We start from the raw sequence: 24,574 nt of genomic DNA, 5'->3' as shown, positions 1-24,574 counted from the left end.
CTAGTTCGCTTTCTCCATTTCGTGTCAACATTCTTTATATACAGGTATCTGAAAACTTTCCTAGCGCACCGCTTTTCCTCCATCCTTCTCAATCGTTCCTCAAATGCTATCTTACTGCTAGCCTCTCTGCTCTCGAAAGACGCCCATCCCATATCTCCCTGTACCCCCTGATTTGGTGTATTGCCATGTGCTCCCAAAGCTAACCTCCCTACTCCCCGTTGCCTAATTTCCAGCCTTGCTTGAACATCTGGCCTCATACACAGGACCGCATTCCCGAAGGTCAGGCTAGGGACCATCACCCCTTTCCAGATCCCTCTTACCACCTCATACCTATTGTAATTCCACAGTGCCCTATTTTTCATGACAGCTGCATTCCTACTAGCTTTATTCATTACATATTTTTCATGCTCTGTCAGATACTCAACACTGTTATTTATCCACACCCCAAGATACTTGTACTCATTCACTACTTTTAGCACGAACTCCTGTATTCTATGCTCGCCGCCCTCTTCATTAAATATCATGACTGCAGATTTTTCCTTACTATACTTGAAGCCTAATCTATCTCCCTCTGTACTGCATATGTCTAACAACTTCTGCAGGTCTTCCTTGTTGTCAGCCATTATCACTATATCGTCCGCGTATATTAGTCCCGGTAATGTCTGTTTAATCAATTCCCCTTGCTTGAAAAAAGATAGGTTGAAGCCTAGTCCGCTCCCCTCTAGCTTGGCTTCCAAACCTTGCAGGTACAACATGAACAACAAAGGGGACAGAGGACATCCTTGTCTAAGCCCCCGCTGTATCTCTACAGGCCCTGATACATTTTTTTCCCATTTTATGAGCACTCTGTTACCTCTATATATATCTTTTAAAAGATTATATACTCCATTTTCCACATCCAATGTGCCCAATATGTCCCACAAATGCTCCTGAGTAACGTTGTCATAGGCTCCCCTAATATCCAGAAATGCTAGCAATAAGGGCCTATGTTCCTTTTCCGCAATTTCTATACACTGTGTCAATGAAAATAGATTGTCCTCCAACCTCCTTTGTTTCCGGAACCCATTCTGTAGTTCCCCTAACACCCCCTCGTTCTCCACCCAAGCCTGCAGTCTATCTTTTATAATTTGCATCACCACCCTGTAAACCACAGATGTCACTGTTATGGGGCGATAGTTACTTACGTCTGCTTTGTCCCCCTTTCCCTTATATATCATGTTCATTCTACTTAATCGCCATTCATCGGGGACTCTCTCATCCACTATCATTTTGTTCACTACCTGTATTAATGTTTGCTTGGATTTTGGTCCTAACTTCTTTATCAACATAATCGGGATACCATCTGGCCCTGTTGATGTGCCACTAGGAACCTTCTTCTCTGCCCTTTCCCACTCTCCTTGCTCAAGTGAAGCTATTGCTGTAACCGGTCTATCCTCCTTCGATAAATTATGTACCACGTGCTTTGCTGAAAATTTTTCCGTCATCCTTGTTCCTATGTGTTTTATTGCTTCATCCCCTTCTAGTCGAATACCCTCATCTGTAACAATAAACCTTTGTTCTAGCCTAGTTTTATTACTCATTGCATTTAGATGTTTCCAGAATTTTTGGGCTGCTTTTCTATCCTTTTTATTTACTTTTGACATCCATTGGGCACCCTTTCTTCTAATTTTCTCATTAATCAAATAGGATGTGTCCCTTCTACACTTTATGAAGGTATCCCATTTTCTGTCTACTTCGGGTTTTGGTTCCCCCCTCTTCTTGGAATATCTGTGTTCTCTGGATGCTTCCTTGCGCTTTTCTATTGCCCTCTTGACCTCCTCATCCCACCAACTCTTGGGTTTGCATCTTTTCCCTTTTTGCTTTACTTGCACCTTAGCTAGCTCTAGCTCCAGTAATCGAGTTAATTTGGTATAAGTCCATTCTGTTTCACTATCCTCAAAAATTACTTTCTCGATTCTTTTGGCTGCTACTTCCAATTGCTTTTCTGAGTAAAAATTTCCCCCTGATTGTTCATCTTGCTTCAGTCCTACATTGCTTTTTCTTCTGAAGCTCAACTTGATACGCTTGTGGTCACTACCTAGACTTCTGGAACCATCTTCATCTATGCTCATTACCCCTAATCTGTTATACATCCTCTGTGACATTAGTGCATAATCTATCGTCGAGTGCAGACTCCCCGCCTCCCATGTTATGAGCCCTTCACACTTCTCGGTGCTGTTGCATACAACTAAATCATGCCTGTCACACATGTCCTGCAGCATGCTTCCTGTCGAATCCGTGTACCCATCCAGGTCTTCTATGTGTGCATTCATGTCACCTAATATAATTATCTCGCCCTGTCCTCCTAGCTCATCAATGTCGCTTGCAATACATTCTAACATTTTCCTATTTTCCTCTTTGGCATTGACCCCTGTCCACAGGTATACAAAGCCAAGGAGTGTTAGCTTGCCTGCCACTGTTCCTTTGAGCCATAAATGTTCCCTGCATCCCAGTCTAACCCTTTGAAAATTCATACTTTTATGAATGAATGCCCCAATTCCACCTCCCTTTCTGCTGCCCTCTGTTCTATTGCAATATTCCCATGCATAGTCTGGGTTACAGGGTGGTTGCTCCATGTCTCTAAGATGTGTTTCCGCTAAACCATATACCATTAATTCCTCCTGTCTTAACTGTTCTTCTATTTCCTCCCATTTCAGTCTATTCCTGCCACCTTGCATGTTAATGAAACCTATATCTGCAACAGCGCCATCTATGAAATGTGGCACGAAACTTTTTTACTGCTAGCGCCATCTCGTGAGCTCGACTCAAAATTAAAACTCGTTTTGCGCCGCGCAGTTTGAAAAAAGCGACGGGATGAAGATGCTCCGCGCTGTTACCGCTGACTCGCAATCAATAAATTTTGGGGTGCTGTCTACAAAATAGACCAAAAATGAACACCTTTTCACCTTTATTTCTCGAAAAAAGGTTCGTTAAATCGGGACAGATCACGGAATCGGTTTCGTTATTTCGGGTTAGTCAAAGCATTGAACCCTATGGGCGTCTGAGGGGGAATTAGGATACCTTCGTTAAATCGAGATTTTCGTTAAATCGAGTTTTGACTGTAGTATACATTTCTGCGCACATCATGTTTTTTTATATGGTACTGAGGCAGTCTAGTTTTGTTTATTTTAGTTGCAAAGACCATACACTATTTTGAAAAAAAAATAGGCTAACAACGTTTGCTTGCTCATCGTTTTCTGAAAATTTTTTTGTACTGAACAGATATTTGATATTCGATTCGATATTCGAAGCCGTTTTTCTTCATATTCGTATTCGATTGGTATTCGAAAATTTCAATATTCAACAGAGACAAGTCACAATGCATTAGGCTTTTTGTGCACATGCAGGTGCTCAACACTCAACACACGTGATGGATCTATAGTGACCTTCAACGGATGGCCAGGCATGCCGTTACAGATGATGTTAATGTGCCACATCGAGCAATGTGCAAAAGGCAAGGTGCACTCAATGACAGCAAGAACTCATTTGGCGGTAAGTGGCATGCACTGATGGCAAACGGTCATGGCAAACAATGCCAAGTGATTGGTTCGCAATGAAAATCACGAGATCGGTTGCCACGGTTAGTGGTGCACAGTCACTCACTTTAAGGCCAGATGCAAGCGGGTGATCTGCTGCGTTGTCATGCTTTGTTGGTGAGGGCACATCGCCTGCACCGACCTGTTCAAATAAACCACTGCATTTATTCTCATGTTTAAATTGGTTAGCATTTGTTCTCATTGAAATACATAAGACTCTAATAGGACTAAAGCATCAGTCTAAATAAACCACATGTTCAAATGAAGTAAGTTCAACAACATGATTCCACTCCACTTAGTTACTTGTGGTATATATACAGTGTAATCCACTTATAATGATAGCAGATATATAATATATATAACGATATACTGTAGGGAAGAGAAAGTTAAACAATTGCCGCGTGCCGACGACGACGCTGCTGCTGGCAGACCTGCCTGTTCCTGTGTTCTTGTGCTCCTGCTATCACCACCTGTGCTCACCACCTGTGCTCGCCGCCGGCCTCTACGTCAAGCAAGCATTGACATTTGGTGGAGGTACAGGGAAACTCATCTCATGCAACGCACCCCGCCTCACAATTCGAGCCCAGTACTAAGCCGTGGTCGTCGGGTTTTCCTGGAGCCCTCGGGAAAAACAAAAGTTCGCGCTCTACCCGACGTCAGCAGAGCCAAGCGCCGGAATTCGACCCTTGCCCCAGGGATCGAGGACATCTGGGACGACCAACGCCACCATGCCGTCCCAGTCACAAGCCGACCCCGCGATTGTGCCGAGGATCGTCTACGTGCCTATCACCCCAAGATCTGTCGCCCCGTTCCGTGGCGATGGACTTGATGGTGTTGAAGACTGGGTCCAGCACTATGAACGGGTAGCTCGACATAATGGGTGGACACCCGACCAATGTCTGCAGAACATGTACTTCTCCTTAGATGCCACAGCGAAATACTGGTTCGAGAACCACGAGGCTTCGCTAACATCATGGGAGACGTGCAAGAGCGAACTGGTACGCACATTCGCAAACCAGCACCGGCGACAGCATGCTGAAGATCTGCTCCACACTCGTAACCCACGCTGACCCTCGGGCTACTGAAGAGAAGGTGCGGGCCTTGATGAGGGGTGTCCGAAATGACATATTTGGAGGCCTCATCCGCAACTCTCCTACCACAGTGGCCGAATTCATCGCTGAACCTACCAACATCGAGCACGCATTGGCGACATGAACCAGTCACTTCCAGCGTCTGAGCGCCCTTCCTGTCGTCTCAAGTCTTGCTTTGTCTGGCCTGAGCGGTGTTGGCCTTGCCGATGCTCGCAAAATTATCCACGACGTCGTCCGGGAGGAGCTGAAAAGGCTGTTCCCAGAACCTGAACAGCCTGCATCTGTCTCCATCGGGACGGCTGTTTGGGATGAACTGCGACACGCGCTGGCGTCCGAAGACGTACCCATTGTAGCTGCCGCCGACCGACCATCTCAGCAATGCCACCGCCGTCCTTCGTCCATCTCCTGTACATCGTCAGTACCAGACCGCTGCCGATTCTGGCTCTCGACGGCAAGAGTTCGTGCGCCTGTCTGATGCACGCCTGGAACCGCTGGGCCGCAGGAAAACAGACATCTGGAGGACTGCAGACCGGAGGCCACTGTGTTTCCACTGCGGTGAGTCTGACCACATGTACCGCTACTGTCCGTACCGCGAACTCGGCCTTCGAGGTTTCAACCGGGCAGATCCGCGCCCCCGCAACGGTGAACAGCCCCGCGAGATACAGGACTACCTTCGACGCTCTCCATCGCCAGTGTCATCTCCATCTGGCACCTCCCGGTCGCCGCCGCCCCGCCAATCATCACACCTTCTCGCGGATCTCGCCATGAGAGCCTTTCGCCACTTCGGGAAAACTAAGTGCGGCGACGCCTGGAGGTGGTGTTGCCGGTGTTGCATGCAGTAAAGAACCTCCGCCTACGATGGAATGTCCCCGCTCGACTGATGGCACCCTTGGAAGCGAAGACTGTTCTGTGGGCTCTAGCAATGTACACGTTGTAATCGACGGTCGTGACGTAACGGCGCTTGTCGACACCGGTGCCGATTACTCGGTCTTCAGCTGCAACTTCTCTCAGCGTCTTCGCAAGGTTACCACCCAGTGGGACGGCCCGCCCATACGTACTGCGGGAGGTCACCTCGTAAACCCTTTTGGCAAGTGCACTGCCCGCGTTGAGATTCACAGTGAGACATGCCCAGCCACATTCTTGATCTTGGAGAATTGCTCCAAAGATGTTATTCATGGCATGGACTTTCTCCGTGAGTATGGCGCTGTAATCGACATAGGGAGGAACAAGTTGACCCTCCACGCACGTTCTCCATCACCAATACCTCCTCGGGCCCCTCGCGCTGCGATGAAAGTTGATGCCGACCATGTTCAGTTGCCGCCGTTGTTGACAGGTTTACTTCCGGCCCGAGCCGATACAACCGCATGTGGCGAAGGCGTTCTCGAAGGAAGTGTCCAGATGCTACTTACGCGGGGAATTGGTGTAGTGCGGGGGATCACCAATGTTGAACGAGGGCATGCCAACATTTTAGTGACCAACTTCAGGAACGAGCCGCAGCACCTGACGAAAGGGGTAGTTATAGCCCAACTGGAAGAACTTAGCGACATTCGCGAAGCTGTTGCGCTGCCTGAGGAGGAGGCCCCGCTTAGATTATGTTACCCTACAATGTTGCCCCTGGACATCGATCCCAAGCTTGAGCCTGCCCACACACGCGAACTGCATCGGTACCACAACTGTTTCGCGACGACATCCCGAGTTCGCCAGACGCCTGTCGCCAAGCATAGAATTATTGTCGATACCGCGACGCCCCCGATTCGCCGACTATCGTTCCGCGTTTCCTTGAAGGAGAGGGAAGCCATACAAGAGCAAGTGCGCGAAATGATTAACGGCGACGTCATCCAGCCATCCAACAATCCATGGGCCGCCCCTGTAGTACTGGTCAAGAAAAAAGACGGGACCCTTTGATTTTGCGTCGACTACAGGCAACTCAATAAGGTGACCAAGAAGGACGTGTATCCACTACATCGCATCAACGACACTCTCGATCGTCTCCGTCATGCCCGCTATTTTTCGTCCATCGACTTGAGAGTGGATACTGGCAGATTGAAGTGGATGAGTGCGACCGCGAGAAGACCGCATTTATAACACCGGATGGACTCTACGAGTTTAAGGCCATGCCGTTTGGCCTGTGTACAGCGCCCACGACATTTCAACGAGTCATGGATACTGTGCTCGCCGGGCTGAAGTGGCAGACGTGTCTCGTGTATCTGGATGACATTGTCGTCTTCTCCAGCACTTTCGCTGACCATCTTGTGCACCTTGAAGCGATTCTTCAAGCTCTTCTGACCGCCGGACTCACGCTCAAGCCTTCGAAGTGCCACTTCCCATACAGTGAGCTGAAGTTCCTAGGCCATGTCATCAGCCAAATTGGTGTGAAGACAGATCCAGAGAAAACGGCTGCCGTAGAGTCCTTCCCTCCACCATCCGACAAGAAGACTGTCCGCAGCTTTCTCGGCCTCTGCGCGTACATAAGACGTTTCGTTTGCAACTTCGCCCAGATCGCAGCGCCACTTTACCGCCTTACGAAGGATAGTGTCGCCTTTGAGTGGACCGAGGAGTAGCAATCAGCATTCCGCCAATTAAAGCACGCCCTTGCTGCGCCTCCCGTACCAGGCCATTTTGATCAAGATGCCGACACTGAACTCCACACGGACGCCAGCAACCAAGGACTAGGGGCAGTGCTTGTGCAATTCCAGGACAGTGCCGAGCGGGTTATTGCCTACGCCAGCCGAGCTCTTTCGAAGACGGAGGGCAATTACTCGACAACTTAAAAGAGTGTCTCGCTGTCACCTGGGCGATCCCCAAATTCCGGCCCTATTTGTACGGTCGCCCTTTTCGCGTCGGTACCGACCACCATTCGCTGTGCTAGCTCGCCAATCTCAAGGATCCCATAGGCCGCCTTGCTTGGTGGAGCCTGCGGCTACAGGAGTACGTCACCATCATCTACAAATCCAGCCGCAAACATAATGATGCTGTGACTGTTTGTCTCGAGCCCCCGTGAATCCGGCGCCAGGTGGCGATAATGACGACGAGGACGACTTCCTTGGGGCATTGGACACGGCAGATATGGCTACTCGGCAATGTAATGATCCTCAGATTCGTCAGCTGATGGCACACCTAGAAGGCCACGAAGACGTGGTGCCCCGCGTTTTCTGCCGACGTTCCGGATTCTGCACGGCGTATTGTACAAGCAGAACTTCGACAGCAGCCCGAAGTCATGGCTCCTTGTTGTGCCAGAAGACTTGCGCGCCGAGGTGGCCGAAGCTTGTCACGATGATCCTACAGCTGGTCACCTTGGCTACAGCTGAACATTTGCACGTATTCGAGAAAAGTATTATTGGCCGCAACTTCCCAAGTACGTTCGTCACTACATAAAAACATGTCGAGAGTGCCAAGGCGGAAGAGACCTTCTACACGACAAGCTGGACTTCTCCAGCCGCTCGACCCACCGCATGCTCCATTCCACACAATCGGAATGAATTTTCTCGGCCGATTTGCAACGTCGAAGTCGGGTAACAGGTACATTATCATAGCCACCAACTACCTAACCAGATACGCCGAGTCCTGAGCACTTCCGTCAGCGACGGCTGCAGAGGCAGCTCAGTTTTTTATTGAGTGTATTGTGCTCTGTCATGGTGCTCCTGCTGTTTTGATCACTGACCGGGCCGCCGCGTTTCTGGCACAGTTCACACAGGAGATCCTCCGTCTCAGCTGCACCAGCCACCGCCGAACCACGGCGTACCACTCGCAAACCAATGGGCTGACGGAGAGGCTGAACAAGACGAAGGCTGACATGATCGCCATGTATGTGGACGTCACCCATCGCAGTTGGGACGAGGTACTGCCCTATGTTACATTCGCGTATAATACCGCTGTCCATGAGACAATAGGTATGTTCCCTTTCCAACTAGTGCATGGCAGACAGGTCACCACGATGCTTGAAGCTATGTTGCCACACGAGCCGTCTGTCGACGTAGTCGATGATGCCCGTCTAGTCTGCGAGCGCATGGAGGAAGCTCGGCAACTCGCTCGACTCCGCCTCCAGCACCAACAGCATACAGACGCTCGTCGGTACAATCTCCGTCGACGTGATGTCCATTTTTACCCTGGGGACAAGGTCTGGGTGTGGACGCCGGTACGCCGTCGAGGTGTCTCCGAGAAACTCATGAAGTGCTACTTTGGCCTGTATGCGGTTCTTCGCCACATCGGTGACCTGAACTACGAGGTGCTGCCCGAAGGAATGCGACCATCATCTCGTCGTTCCCCCCGCCCTGAAATTGTGCACGTTGTCCGGCTTAAGCCGAATTAAATGCGATAATCGCCTGAATTTCCCACAGCCTTCTACATCGGCCAGCAAGATTTCTGAGCCCCTGTGAGCTTTTCCGCCAAGTTTTTTTTGCTCTCGGGTTAGCATCGGGACGATGCTTCTTTATAGGGGGAGGTAGTGTAGTGAAGAGAAAGCTGAAGCGCAATTGCCGCGTGCCGACGATGACACTGCTGCTGGCGGACCTGCCTGTTCCTGTGTTCTTGTCCTCATGCTATCACCACCTGTGCTCGCCGCCGGCCTCTACGTCAAGCAAGGCGTGAAAATATCGCTTATTATGATCAAATTCTTTTGGTTTATGAATTCTCCCATTGACCCTATGTAAAAATATACCATATACAATGATACAATTATCGGCGAAATAACGGATACAGCGATTGGATTCTGCCGGCCCAGAAGGTATTCACGACCAAAATTTGTCTGAAAGTTTATAAAAAATAAAATGCTTTGAAGCGAATGACGTAAAATCTCCACGAATTGACCTGCGTGGTTAAATCCGTGGGGGGAGTGTTGCCTACAGCCATGGGCACCAAGCGCTATCGTCGCCACAATCGTTGTAGGGAGGCGCTTGCTTGGCGGCTGCCGCGTAATGCTGTCTCACACAAACGTAGCTTCCGCCTGTTTGTGCATTTCTGAACTGGGTATAAAGTGACGCCCACTAAGCGCAAGGCGATATCTGTAAATCCCTTCCCCCAGTTTTGTTTTGAGATGGTTGAGAGTTTAATTTTTTTTTCAGCACTAGCTTATCTTTGTGAGTTTCCCCGTTTCACACTGTCCGCAGGGCAGACCTTGCCAGCGTGCCAAGATGCTGTGCGCCGATAACATCGGGATGTGCTAATCTTTTGATGGGAGCGCCGGAGGGAGCGGGGCAGGCTGGCTGGGCGAACTTGGCAGAGTGCTGAGATGCTGGCAGTGGCTACATGGATGGGGTTGTTCCTACATGCATGGGTTGTACATGAGTGTGTTCTTTTTGCATTTTTTTTTGCCGGTTCAGACATAACAACAATCAGTTATAACGATCAGATTTTCCGGTTCTCTCAATATCGTTATAAGTGGATTGCACTGTTTGACCCTGGATATATAGACCTCAAACAGGATTGCAAAATAGTTCAATACATAACACATGCCACAGGATAATCTTATCTGTATCCTGCAAGCAAGAATACACTGCACCCATGCTAGTGACACCGGCATTCAGCTCGCTAGGCCTAGTCTGTTGCGCATCAAAGCCACAGCGGATGGTGCTTTGGAACTAGCCACAGCCTATTATACGTGATCTAATCTTGCCGCCAGTTAATCCTGCTACAGTATAAAAAGAAAAATCTCATTAAAATTAAGGTACACTTGGTTTTTGTGATACCATCGGCAGTGAAGCATTCCATGGGAGGGCCACCACTAGGCTTCAGTCCTAAGGTTGGCTTTGATGCACGACAAACTGTGCAATGAATGCTGCCTTTTTGCAAGACAGTGATGTCACATGGACAGTGAGTATGAGAGTTCGAAGGCTACCCTCTGGCGCACTCCACGTACTCCTTGCCACACGGTTTTACAGCGCTAGTGCTTCCAGCAGGTGCCCAAGGTCACGCAGCTGATCCGTCTATATGTGCGAAATCTGATCGTGGGAGCGCCGAATACATTTGCACGGAAATTTCAAAGGGATGTTCTGATCGTTCGAGATAAACAATAATTTGATATATCTGGGATCGATCGACTGTATTAACGCGCTTCCTCCATTCACTGGTGACACTTCTGTGATGCAAAGTAATGAATGCACTGCTGAGAAGTGATAACCACAGAAGGAAACTAGTATAAAGAACCAAATGTCGGGAACGTAAACGCATAAAACGTGGCAGACGGTCATGGCAAACAATGCCAAGTGATTGGTTCGCAATGAAAATCACGAGATCGGTTGCCACGGTTAGTGGTGCACAGTCGCTCACTTTAAGGTCAGATGGAAGCGGCTGATCTGCTGCATTGTCATGCTTTGTTGGTGAGGGCACGTCGCCTGCACCGACCTGTTCGAATAAACCATTGCATACATTCTCATGTTTCAATTCCTTAGCATTTGTTCTCATTGACATCGGTCTAAATAAACCAGATGTTCAAATGAAGAAAGTTCAGTAACATAATTTGTGGTATGTATAGTTAACCCTGGATATATAGAACTCAGAGGACCGCAAAATAGTTTTCTGGGATGCTAGTGCGGGTCAACAGCAAGACCGAGAGCTGTGAATCCCGAACAAAGACTGAGTTTCTTCGTCTCCAGTTCTTCGTGCCTGGAGCCTCCTTGCCCTCTCTCACGGAGAGAGAGAAACACACACGCCACCCATGCAGCCGATGGACTTCACTGTCTTTGCGGCTCTGGTGACTTTGGGTCCTGAGACCGCCTGAGAGCGGTGAGAAAGATCACCGCGCAGCCGACAGCGAGCGGTGCACGGATGGCGCGTGGATGGTGGGCACTACAAGTTCAATATATAAAAAATGGCAAAGGATAATCTTATCTAACCGATAAACAAGAATACATTGCACCCATGCTAGTGACGCTGGCATTAAGCTGGTAGTGCGATGCTCTTTAGGCGCCGCTAGGCCTAGTCTGCTCCGCATCAAAGCCGCAGCAGATGGTGCTTTGGAACTAGCCACAGCCTATCACAAGAGTCTAATCATGTTACCAGTCAATTCTGTTACACTATAAAAAAAAAAATCTCATTAAAATTATAGTACACCTGGTTTCTGCGATGCCATCGGCAGCGAAGCATGCCAGGGGAGGGCGGCCACTAGGCTAGTGGTGCCATTCTAGTGGACGGCAGTTGGACAAAGGTGAACAAAAGTGCAATACTTTTGCATAGAATTTTCAAGGGGATGTTCTGACTGTTTGATATGAACAATAATTTGACACATCTGGGATCGACTGTATTAAGGCCTGAAGAGACAGATTTAAACAGTAGAAAAGTTGCAGTGATGTTATAACGAAGAAATCAGTTTTAGAAACTACTGCCTAAAATACAATGAAAGTGCTTGGAGAACACAAATGTCGCTAAGATAAGAGTTGTTTTGAAGAAAGTGCCTAATAAAATTTGGGTAAATAATGTCTTCTCTGGAAATCCTGCTGAAGACATGTTGTTTTGATTTATGAGATGGGTAGGAATACCATAATTACACGATTGTAAGTCGACCTATTTTTTCAAATTTTGAAAATCCGAAGTGGGGGGGGGGGGGTCGACTTAAATACTAAACCATCGCAACATAAATAAAGGCGAGACAAACGATATATCAGGCATGCTACGTTCTACTCTTAATAGGTGTCGTCCAAGTTTTTTTTTTGTTTACTTTCAACCGCACACACGGCGCTCAAGGGAGCATCGATAGTTAAAGGAAGGGCCTCTGTTCCAATCACGGCGGCATTGCCACTCGGAACCGCAGTGGCGCCACGGAGTGTCGGTAGCAGACGGAAGAGGCGACGCCGCTCTTGCATAGTTTCTCTTTGGCTCTGATGCATTTGACTACTGCTGGCCGCATTTCACAAGTTTCTAATGTAGTGCTTCGTCATTCGTCATTTGTGATCCGGGTCCGGTAAGCGATCAGCGCTCGTTAGCGGCTGCATTCAAAATGGCTGTCATTCTTTACGCCAAAGAAACAAACTGCGTCTGGGCCGTAAATTCAACATTCGCAATTGGTGATACAGGTGTGGCAGCTGCAGTGAGGCAAAATTTTCAGCTGTTTTTTACCTGCGATGTCGTGATGTGGCTGTTTGCAAAGTGCGGGATTTCGCTGCACGACGATGTTAGAACGACGAGCTGTGAGACTGCAGCAGCGATCGCGACGGCAGCGCTAGTGAGGACGATGGCGCAAGTGTGGACGAGTAGTCCAGTGACTAATACATTTTCATTCTGGAATGTGCCCACGGGCCCTCCCGCGTGCGGCAGTCGATGTGGGGGGTCGACTTTCATTCGAGTCAACTTACAATCATGTAAATATGGTAAGTACTGCATGCAAAACCGAAAGGGCATCCTCACACTGCTCACAGATGGGCTGGTCTACAGTCTGATGAACCCCACACGGCAGACAAGCATGCCAAATTCTTAGCCTCGCAAGGATGACTTTCTATGTAGGAGAGAGAGCCGAGCTACATGGTATGACATTCTTGAAGTGAACAGGGCTGAGGTGAAGGACAAAGTAAGCAGACAAGACAAGCATTTGTCTACTGTCTTTGTCCTTTGTCTCTGCACTCTCTACTCTTTATGTAAACAACCAGTGCAAAAGATGGAGATGAAGTGAAGAAACACACGGCTCGGTTTGCACCTTTCTTGTGAACAAAGTTTTGCAGGATGCGGGTTCAGAGAAAAATCTTTGTGCACAGTCAAGAGGAGGAGGTAAATGACAAGCACAGAAGCATGATGGGACATGCATTTTCTATTCGCAGGAATGAATACCAACTGGCTAGCTAACTAAGCAATGTAGATATAAATTTTTTTACGTAAATCAACTTCCTGTAAACTTTTGTCCATCACTGTACCAAAAACTTGCCTCTCTCACTGTAGCATTAAAATTCATAAAAACAGCTATATGCCTGCAGTTTTCCCACTGTTAATCTGTTCTTTAGTGTTCAAATCAGACTCCCATTTAATTCTCATCACTTCCTTAATGCAAACAATTTCTTCTTGGAATAGTAAGCGTTTTTTTTTCCAAGCCACTCTGCAATTCTGGCTCCATCAAGGCTTGGGACACCTCAATATTTCATCCAATGTACAGTAGACTCCCACTAAGACAAACTCTATTAAGATAAATTCCTTGGATTAGGTGAACAACATGAGAACACTTGGTCAGCTTCCTATAGGATGAATGGAAAAAAAAAAACGCTTAAGATGAACTGTCTAGTCTGTCTTTGGACTTTTGTAGTGACTGTGGCCAACGGCGACTCCCTCGAGCGGTACCCATGGGGCATCCTCGAGGCATCCTTAAAGCAAGCTAATGAAAAAAAAATGGAAGAACATTTCCTAGCAAGAAAACATACCTAATAAAAAAACTTCCCCACATCTTTAGCCTACCTCTACAAGGCAACTTCCCCGTGCCTTTGCACAAATGTGCAGGAAAGCATTCTTGCTGGTATGGCTAGGAAAAAGGGCTTTTTTCTAACAGCGATCTGACAATGCCAGACCTCGGTGTTGCGCATGCTTCACGTAACGTGCACTACCTCCAGCGAACAAAATTGTGAATATGCACGGAGTAGCCGAATTTGACATTCAAGGAGCGTTACTGCATGGGTTTTCGTGGAGAAGAGATCTGACATGGCCACATGCGAGCGTATAGCCGGCTTCGTCTGCGGTGGGCGGAAAGACGCGAGGCACATCTGCTTCTGTACTAGATAACAGTTGCATTGCAGAAGGAGTGGGGTTAGAGAGAGAGAGAGAGCGAGAGAAAGATGGTCATATGCTTTTAGAGTCTGTGCCATGTGACTGCCATTACAGACTTCAGGAAAGCAAAATAACAGGGAGAAAAAACAAATAGTGGTCACTGCCGAAGAGAGAGAAAAGACCGCAAAAAATAAAAATAAGCCAATGCCGTCTTGAAGCAGAATGATGTGAACTTTTTCATACACTTACTCTTCAGGTCACACTTGACATACCAGGTGTTTCAGAAAAAACGTTTAAGAAATTTTCAAAAACAGGCTTTTTGGGGTAAAAATATGGCTTTTGTGGCATAGTATTACCACTTTTTGTGCACGCCGGAAAATCAACAGAATTGTCTTAAGTAGTAGGCTGGTGAACTAATTTCTGATAATCAACTTTAACTCACAGCTAGGCGACTAATTTCAATTAGAGATTTGTAGCCAGTCGTTAGTAATCACCATATCAGTGTTTAGAATTTAGAAAACGCGATTACTCTCGCCGCTGTGCCTCAACAAAATCTTGCTGCATTTTCTGAAAATACATGTGCTTTTTAAAGCATGCAGGTGAAGCATCTCCTCCAGTGCCCGTAACTAGTTGAAAAAGCAAAATTTTGTCGAGCCGCAGCGCCAAGGGTAATCACGTTTTCAAAATTCTAAAAACTGATCTGGCTATTACTACCGACCGGCTACAAATCTCTAATTGCAACTAGGTGCCTAAACCTATTACTTAAAAAGTTAATTATTAAAAAATTATTTAACCAGCTTACTACTTAAGACAATTCACCGGTTATCTGATGTCCGCCAACAATGGTAATACTATGCTGAAAAAGCCATCCTCAAAAAACCTATTTTTGAGAGTTACTTAGTCTTTCCTGAAACACCTGGTATAATGTAAAACCTTGTTGATACATTCCTGGTTTATGTGCTCAAAATCGCAGAAAGTAAAACTGTGCCACAGAGTAACACAATTTTTATCCCAGCTAAAACTTTCTTAACACGATAACACAATTTTCCAGCTACTACATTTAAAATTTTGACAAATTCTGTTCACATAACATGTTTAGCAGCCAACCGAATGTGTGCAAATAGAAGTGGGCCGAACATGGGGGTATGCGACAAAACTGCATGCTGCAGCAGTCACCCGGTGTGGTGGCTTTCCTGCAGTGCCTAGGTGCTCTAGCAAACGAGCGGGCCATTTCTCCGCGGACATGACATGAAGAGAAACGCAGCGGTTTCCTCGTAGTGCCTAAAGAAAGGCAAGGGGGCCAAGTACCTGAGAACAACAACGTAGGGTTGGGTTGGGTTGGGTTTAGTCACGCACAAACATCTGAGGCTATCATGTGCCAAACTCAAGGTACAGGAAAATTTTTGTTCTGCAGAATTTTACAAAAATATGAAAAAACATTGGAGGTGTAGAGCGCCTAATAAATTTATTCGTACTGCCTAGTATTGACAAAGGAAAGAAATTTAAAAAATGGCTAACAGTGCAAGTTTTAAGGAGTGTCGGCTAAACACAGCAACCATCCTTGGCTGGCCATGGATACCAGGCTCCTATCAAATTAAATCAAGACATCAGCCTTCTTCTGCGGAACGAGACGGTGGCTGAGGAGTGGTTAAAAATGTGTTTGTTGTAAAAATTGACTGTCAATTATCAAATCTATAGTTTGTTTAAAACATCTGCTCTCTTTAAAAACAAGTGACAAGTCAACAAGTGCACCTTCATTTAAAAGTATCATTGGGTGTAAAAGAATGCATATTCATTGTAAAACGGAGCAAAATATTTTTTCCTCGGTGTTTCAAGTTTTGTGCGCCAGAATAAGATGTGGTGTATTGTTAGCTCACCTCCACATTTTTCACACACAGTTTTGTGTTGTTATGTCAGCACGAAGTTGTGTGTAAGGTGTGCGTGTGTCCAGTGCAGAGACAACATTAAATTTCTTTATAAAACGTTCCTGGTGCCTATAAGTCTTCCATTCACCCAGGATGGGCTTTACAAAGCTTGTTTAATTCGTTATCCCAAGTTGTCTGCCATTTACGCTTAAAATTACTGCGGAAGTCTCTCTAAGGCATGCTGATTTTCTTGATTGGATTGCGAGTTTGTGCAGCACACTAGTAGGCTCTTTCATTCCCATTTATTCAAACATGGCTGGGCACCCAGCAGAATTTTATCACTTGTCCCTGTGTTGTGATTTTTTTTTATGTTGTGTATATTATGCTTCCTATTAAGGGTTCGACTGCATTTCTGAAATGTTTGGTTTGGTTTGGTTTAGTTTATGGTTTATGGGGGTTCAACGTCCCAAAGCAACTCAGGCTATGAGGGACGCCGTAGTGAAGGGCTCCGGAAATTTCGACCACCTGGGGTTCTTTAACGTGCATTGACATCACACAGTACACGGGCCTCTAGAATTTCGCCTCCATTGAAATTCAACCGTGGCGGCTGGGATTGAGCCCGCGTCTTTCGAGTCAGTAGCAGAGCGCCATAACCACTGAGCCACCGCGGCGGCCGTTGGTTTGGTTTGGGTTGGTTTATGAGGGTTTAACGTCCCAAAGCTACTCAGGCTATGAGGGACGCCGTAGTGAAAGGGCTCCGAAAATTTCGACCACCTGAGGCTCTTTAACGTGCACTGACATCGCACAGTACACGGGCCTCTAGAATTTCGCCTCCATCGAAATGCGATCGCCGCGGCCAGGATCAAACCCACATCTTTCGGGTCAGCAGCTGAGCGCCATAGCCACTGAGCCACAGCGGTGGCTATTTCTCAAATGTAGCGCTGTGAGCAGACTAAGTGAATCCGTGTAGATTATGCTGTTTTCAATACTGTCATTTATTATTCTCTCTACAGCCACAGAGGCAGCAAAGCATTCAGCAGTAAAAATGAATGCACAGTTTGGCAGCCTTACCAATTTTTGCCAATTTCCCTCCACTACCACGCTTCCGACATAATTTGCCGTTTTTGAGCAGTCAGTGTAAAATTCTGCGTAGTTCGGATATTTTTCTTGTAGTCCCAAGTATCCCTGTAATATGTGCTCATGTGGTGCTTTTTTTTATGGAAGTCTGTCAATGTGAAGCGACACACTGGGAAGGCTGTACCATGGGGGCAGATGGACATGCCTTGAGGCGACATCAGGAAGAGTATCCAGTAGTATGTCTATGTTTTGGCAAATATTTTCTAAGGAGAGAAGCAGAGGTCTGACTGATTGGGGTTTATTGCTGAACACTGTTCTGGAGGCGCACTTTATAAATATTGGGTAGCACTGGTGTTTCGGAGCAGACAGTATTTTCAGGACATATGTGCATGTAAGCATAGTTCTGCTATTTTCAAGGGAAGGTTTGATTTATGGGGGACATTCTCTACGTGCTAGTTGAGAGACGCAAACCTAGGTTATGTACAGGACAAAATGGATTAAGGTAGGATGGCCTCGCAGACCCATGTACAACTCATACATAGTCTAAGGTAGAGCGTACTACAGACCGGCAGACCTGTGAAACATATGTTGTATCTGATCCTCAATGTTTTCGTTATGGCATTCTGAGTATATTCAGGGATTGGGAAGCTTTCTTTTTGAGAGTGTTTATCTACGGCAGGAATGCGGAGCTTTTTGTGAAATGTCATGCCTAAAAATTTTTGTTCTTGTTTTACTGGAAGTACTTTTTCATTTAGATGTAGGATGGGTTCAATCTGCAGGCCTCTTTTGAGTGAGAAAAGAACAGCAACCGTTTTTTGTGGGGAAGACTTGAATCCATTTCCTTCTGCCCAGATTGCTACTTTGTTTATTGTTAGTTGTGCCTATGTCTCACACGTTGATAAGCTACAGGATGTGCATGCAATTTTGAAGGTCACTGACAGACTGAACACATGATGGACTGTGGAATTATTTTCACTATGGAATTCATTTCTACAACAAAGAGTGTTGTGCTTAAAATACACCCCTGAGGTAGTCCATTTTCATGAATGAAGTTCCTTGAGACGGTTGAGCCTAGGCGTACATGAAAAGAACGGTTCAACAGGAAATCATTTAAGCAGTTTAGCATTCTGCCACACACACGAAGCTTTGCTAGGTTGAAAACTACAATGATGCGTTTACATATGAGCGGGCCAGGTCTCCGGAAAGCAGCACGAAAAGCAAGAGCTCTAAGGCAGTCAGCCGCCGCTGTGGCTTCCCCACAGTGCATATATGCAAGGTGTAGAAGCATCTGAAGATCACCAGAAAGAGCTTTCTGCTATTTTCGCCATTGCTGTCGACGGCCTGGGTGTGTTGCGAAGTTCGTTCCATGCTTAAGACAATGCAAATGCGGACCAAATTCTGCAATCACTATATAATGAGCTCTTCAGACCTCATTCCAGAAATGCTAGTCATTTTTATGACGTGAAATTATCAATAGACGTCTTTATACCTCATTCCACAGTTCCTTTCTGAAATTTAGATGGTTTGGATCATAAGTTTTCCCGGATAATATGTTTCTTTCTACATTTTTTAAAAAAAAATATCGTTGAGATTTTGCTGTAATGCTCTCTATGATTCTCCTCGTGTAACATATTTTGACACACCTATAGCATGCTCATACTATACCCTTTTTTGGGGCACTTCTGATAAAATTAACTTCTAATAAGAAGGACAAGTTTTCATGGTCTCTTCAGGTTCATCTTAAGGTAGTCTACTGTATGTGGTGTTCAAGCTCTGGCTGCATAATCACTGCAGAGACCTGCACTGCATCTCTTTTCAAAAGCCAGAGTGTGTCAATCAACAAGCAAAACAGAAGTGGAACAACCATCGTAAGTTCGGGCCTCTAACATGCAGCTCATCATACCACCAGTAGTTTTTAACAAACAATAATCACATACTATACTTTGGACCTCCAAATATTGGACATGCCTGATTTTTTTTAGCTTACCCCATTATATTTATATACATATACAGGCCTCATACAAAGACACATATTTGTCCTACTATTTATGCTTCTATTTGCCCCCTTAGGCTTCAGGCCGTTGTTGTCAATAAATTTTTTAATGGAGGAGTGAGTGAGTGAGAGTGAGCGAGTAAGTGTGAGAGGGTGAGTGAGTGAGTGCGAGTGAGTGAGAACACCACATGGCTCGACACGCTGCAAGTGACTGGAAGAACTTTACAGTACGATAAATGTGTGTCCTCATATGAGGGCCGTTTGCACGAGACGGCTAAAAGCAGCGCCATCCCACATCCCACAGAATCGATGTATAACAAATTTTGGAAGCATTGCAACCGACTGCTTAATTTTTCAAGCATCATCCTACACACAGCTGTAGAGCCTTGTTAAAGAAAACTTTAAGGTACATTGGATATTGGTTTGAACACAGAGTTCAAACTTAGGGGGCCCATTTAAACAGCAGGGCCAATATCCTCCACAGGGTGTCATACAGTGACCACATTGCACACACGATTCCACATTGGCATTGCTGCGGGATGCTTCCCACAGTGTACACTTAAAGGGGCTGCGAAACACCGCTTGAACGGATGCCGGTTACACTTCAGATGGATTCTTTAAGTCACACAGATGCTGACTCAGAAAGAATTACGAGAATCGATGCATAGGAACGGGAGTTATTCAATGAAGACATTTCAAAATACAAGCAAACAAAATGCTGCCCTAAACTCGATTTTCGCGCAGCTTCCCATTCCCATTTCACTCTTCCAATGACGACACTCAGTGCGACCAATCAAAACAGCCTATCTGAGCACGTAGTGGAAGTTTGCACTGCATGGTTGCCTGTTCTCTGTAACTCGTTCACGCCAAGGCTGGCAGCGCCGTTTGCATGGCTACAACAACCATGTGAACGCCCAGCTGACCCAGCAATGCTTCATCGACACATCGACGGCGCAGAAGGGAACACTGATCAGTGACGTTCCCTTACTTATGGATCCGAACTTGAGCGCGAGATACTGCGACGGTGTGACAGCCTGCGCAAGATAACAGACACATTTAGCATAGCGTGTACCGCTACTGCTTACCACCAACCATCGCCCGTCACTTCTAGCGCGCTGGTTGGTCACGGCGAGCAAGGAGCGCGCGCTGTTCACGGGAACGTGGTGCCATCTGGCGCCGCCGCCCGGTGATCCTCCACAAGCTGACGATGCGCACTGCCTGCTAAGCGTGAAACGTGCGCATCCTTCCTTGGGACCGAAACGAGCGCTTATAGAGTTCAATGGCTCGATCGGATCGCAAAGCCGCTCTCATATACATAGAGAGTAGCCATAAGTGTTGAGTGTTAGGTCGTAGGATGTTTACAGAGAGGTGCAAAGTCCTTCGATGTGAAAAGTAGCCAGAGCCTCTGGTGGTGTATTTTTGTTTTACTTGCTTTACAGCACTTTTATCTAGGGCAAACAAGTTGGTTTTGTTAATGTAATATAATACAAAAAAACTTGACGAAACGTATCTCAAGTTATTAACCCAATTTGCAGTATATTTACCCTTTATCCAATCATCAAGCTTGCGCAAAGTGATGTCATATCGGATTCTAAAAACCGCCACTGTATGGTGACACCGTCAGCGCCACGAATTTGTTTTTGCGAACTAATTAAAATATTAAAAACCACAGTATACGCGGTACGACCGATGCTAATAGCATCATTATAACTCATTCTATGCAACCAACAGGCAAAACAATGCACTGAAAATGTGTTTCGGAGCCCCTTTAAGTACATAGTCAGTTTATGGAACTTTGAGTTGACTTCTTTCATCCCAAATATAAGAGAAGGCAGCAGTGAAGTGCATGGGAGATGTATGGGTGCAGCAAGGTGCTGAGTGGAAGAAAATGACAGTGCTCGTCGAGGTGAGGATTTCACCCTCACAACAAAATGCTTCACAGACCCAACTAAGTAGACTACCTCTAAGACTAACTTAAGGGGACCAAGAAAATTTGTTCATCTTATCTGAATTTCATCTTCACAGAACTGCCCCCTAAAAAAAATCTGTGACCATGATAATAGATGTGTCCAAATATGTTACATGAAAACAATGAATAAAATGGCCCTGCAATGAGAAGATAATTGCAAAGAGAGCATTTATTGCACTATGCATGAAGTGAGCTGAATAGTGAGTGTACGAAAAAAGCTCACGGTATCCTACTTGAAAATGGCATTGGTCTAGTTATCTTCTTCGGCATCTTTTTTGCGCTCTCTTCTGCAGCGACTGCTATTTGTGTTTTTTTTTGTATTTTCGCTTTCCCTTTGGCAAAAATAAAAATTGTGTGGACGTGACACATGGGCTATAAGGGACGCTGTACAGGAGGACTTCAGATTACCATATAAACTCGTGTAAGGGGGGTGTGAATTTTAAAGAAGCAGCCCTCACACAAGATTATGCGGTAATTTAGATCCCCTAGGTCTCTCTGATGTGCTCCGACATCTCACAGCACAGTGATGCTTTTTAATTCACCTCCATAGAAATGCAGCCACCGTAGTCGGTATTCAATCATGCGACTGTGGGGTCAGCAGCTCAATGCCAAAGCCTCTGAGCCATATATCGGATACTCTCCCTCTGGCTCTGAGCACTCAGGAGACGCCCAGCTGAGTAGCCGTGTGTGTCTCTATCTTACTCCTTCTGCAGCGTGACTGTTACCAACCCTACGAGCAGGAGCACCATGTGTCTTTAAGTCTGCCATGGGCAATGTATGCGCATCGCCAACACCAGGCCATCATCTGAACGGAAGATTACTGTATTTAGTTACTTACATGAGCCACCGAATCAGGCTGCAAACAAAAACACATTGTTGTCTTTGAGATTGGTTTTCAGCTCTAAACACAGCACAGCCTATTTACAGATGCTAACACCAACAGAATGCTTGCCTTGGACACGTTGGCAGTTCTACATTCTTATTTTCCAAAGGAAATCTGTCTTTCCATTTTGGCCGTTTCTTACAGCAGGCAGAGTGCAGTTCCTGCTGTGGCGTGTTCATTTTTGCATCTAGACTTCATCCCATCATAAGCAATTTGCCAACGACGGCAACACAGCCATTAATGCTGAGCTCATGTGACCAGTGACTATGCTCTTATCCATTTGCACCAACATCAGAGTAGTATGGCCACATGGAAGTCTCAGAAAGAGAAGACAACTATCGACCACTTTGCCTAGCTGCTCGACAATTAGTGGTTCATGTGAATTTTCGGCCGCCATTGGTTTTTTGGACATTTTAGCAATCCCCAGTGGGTCTCAAAAAATCACCCCACAACTACCGTATAAACAGATGCAAGGGCCGCACTTTTTTTTCCAGATTTGAGGGCCAATTTTTGGGGTGCGTCCCAAACACACAATGTCCGAAAACTTTAATTTTTTTTAAAGTAAAAACACACCAATCAGAAAATTCTACGTTCAATCGTCACTCGCGGAATATTCCAACTCCGAGCTGGTGCTGTGCTATGGTGCACGCTCATCCCACATGTAGCACACGTAGTCAGTCACGCAGCATGTACGCTGCCAACGCGTAGCCGCTGTTCCGCGCTTCCATCACTTAGCAGAGCAGCTCTTCTTCCAGCTCGGGAAACTTGCATGGCTTGCCTCGGAGAGTGCGCTGTTTGCAGCTTGTGTTCCTCAATGCATCGTTCTGGTTGCGCCATCGTCGGATGCACTTCTCAGCCACGTCGAATTTCCTGCCCGCCTCACGCTTGCCATGTTCGAGAGCAAACTCCCAGCCATGTAGCTATTAAGGTGCTTGCCAGTTGTGTTGAAATTGCAATGCTCGGCAGTACCACACAAAAGCCACAACTACAGTGAACTACTACACTTCCACAACTCTCGTGCCTTTGCTTTGACAGCCACGAAGGACTGGAGCTAGTGATACTGACGCCGATATCCATAGCAGTAGCTCGCGGCGGAGGAAGAAGTTGTTAATCATGATGAGCCGCTGCCTCAGGCGCAATCCGTGGGTGGCACCTGGAAGCTCCTGTGCGCATGCGTTGCCTCCGCGATCAAGCGCACCGGTGCTCGCAGCTGGAGCTGATCGCGGAGGCCATGGCGCGTACATTTCGAAGGCTATTCCCACGTGGGTCATGTGAAAGTTTGGATGCAGCCCATACACGAATATTCTTTTTTTAAATATTTCCTTCGGGAAAAACAGGGTGCGCCCCATACACTGGTGCAGCCCTTACACACGTTTATACAATATATCTGACGAGAAATTCTTTCACTGCCCAAATTAAAGATACATTTTCCTACACTCTCAACCTTTGAAAACACTTTGCAAATGCAGTAGAATCTTGATGTACGATCATCGATGATACAAATTTGTAAAATTCCTCGGCTGGAGTGTATTGTGCGCTATGTACAGAATTTTAGATGTTCCAAACACTCTCCCGCGTCGCTATGGATAATGTGAACGTGGAAGCCGCGACTGCACCCCTGAGTGCTCACTAACTGTTGCGCGCACATCGCCGATGCCACGATCACCAGCTACCCGGTACGGGCCACAAGCAGTTGAGTGGTGAGTGGCGGCGCAGCTGTAAATAAATCCTGTCAGCCATAAACAGATCTGTGTGAATGCATTTCCCATGCCAACGTATACGGAGTTTGTTTATTTTGTATGATGCGAATGATGGATACGAATATTTTCTGCAACAACTCAGATTCGTATCGGATTACACTGCACTAGAGGTTTGCAAACACCGCTATATTTCCTTCAAAGCAAAAGTCGAATACTGTGTTAGCATTAATTATATATTCAAAACGTCTGTATATCCACACAACACTAGTCCTCGCACCTGACAAACCAAGCCACCACGGCCCCCTTTTCCTCAGACACAGCTAAAAGCACCCCACATGGCTCTGCTGTGCTTGGGTCAATGGCGCCATAACACAACGAACATGAAATGGCCCTCAGAGGGGGGGAACACAGTGTTTGGGTCAGCATTATGGCACTCACATTAGACACAGGATTGGGGCTGGGCAGGTGCTTTGTACCACTGTTGAGGCGCAAGAGTCTGCAAGAAGAAGGATAACATAAGCACACAGCAAATGATGGATTTATGCACAAAACTTAACTCAGATGACAGTGCTGGGTGAACCTCACTGCACAACACTGGTTCGTTTTGATAGTTGGCCTAACAGACCTTTCCAACCTGGGCGCCGCCATATTGCTGGCTAGACTGCTTTTTGCACCTGGCACTGCCAAGCTATTGTGCATGCAGCAGGGGTACACAGTGGATTAACGAACAATAAGACAACATTCAG

The 24,574-nt window shown here is 46.5% G+C and overlaps 1 protein-coding gene across 16 annotated transcripts in view; it reads right to left on the bottom strand.

Annotated features, from left to right (window-relative positions):
* Positions 1-24,574, bottom strand: part of LOC144115879 (uncharacterized) — a 116,901-nt gene that overhangs the window by 37,845 nt on the left and 54,482 nt on the right. For 7 of the 16 annotated variants that reach the window (XM_077650480.1, XM_077650479.1, XM_077650478.1 and 4 more), the window contains 4 exons: positions 24,267-24,324; positions 22,084-22,101; positions 10,931-11,005; positions 3,643-3,717 (listed from right to left, as the gene is read on the bottom strand). In XM_077650480.1, coding sequence (XP_077506606.1) covers positions 3,643-3,717; positions 10,931-11,005; positions 22,084-22,101; positions 24,267-24,324 — 226 coding nt within the window. The remainder of the gene's footprint in view (positions 1-3,642; positions 3,718-10,930; positions 11,006-22,083; positions 22,102-24,266; positions 24,325-24,574) is intronic. The other 9 variants (XM_077650485.1, XM_077650477.1, XM_077650483.1 and 6 more) reach the window with 4 other exon arrangements.

Source organism: Amblyomma americanum, chromosome 1 (genome assembly GCF_052857255.1).
Source record: "Amblyomma americanum isolate KBUSLIRL-KWMA chromosome 1, ASM5285725v1, whole genome shotgun sequence".
In the NCBI taxonomy this organism is placed as follows: domain Eukaryota; kingdom Metazoa; phylum Arthropoda; class Arachnida; order Ixodida; family Ixodidae; genus Amblyomma; species Amblyomma americanum.
This window is presented reverse-complemented; position numbering and strand designations above follow the sequence as displayed.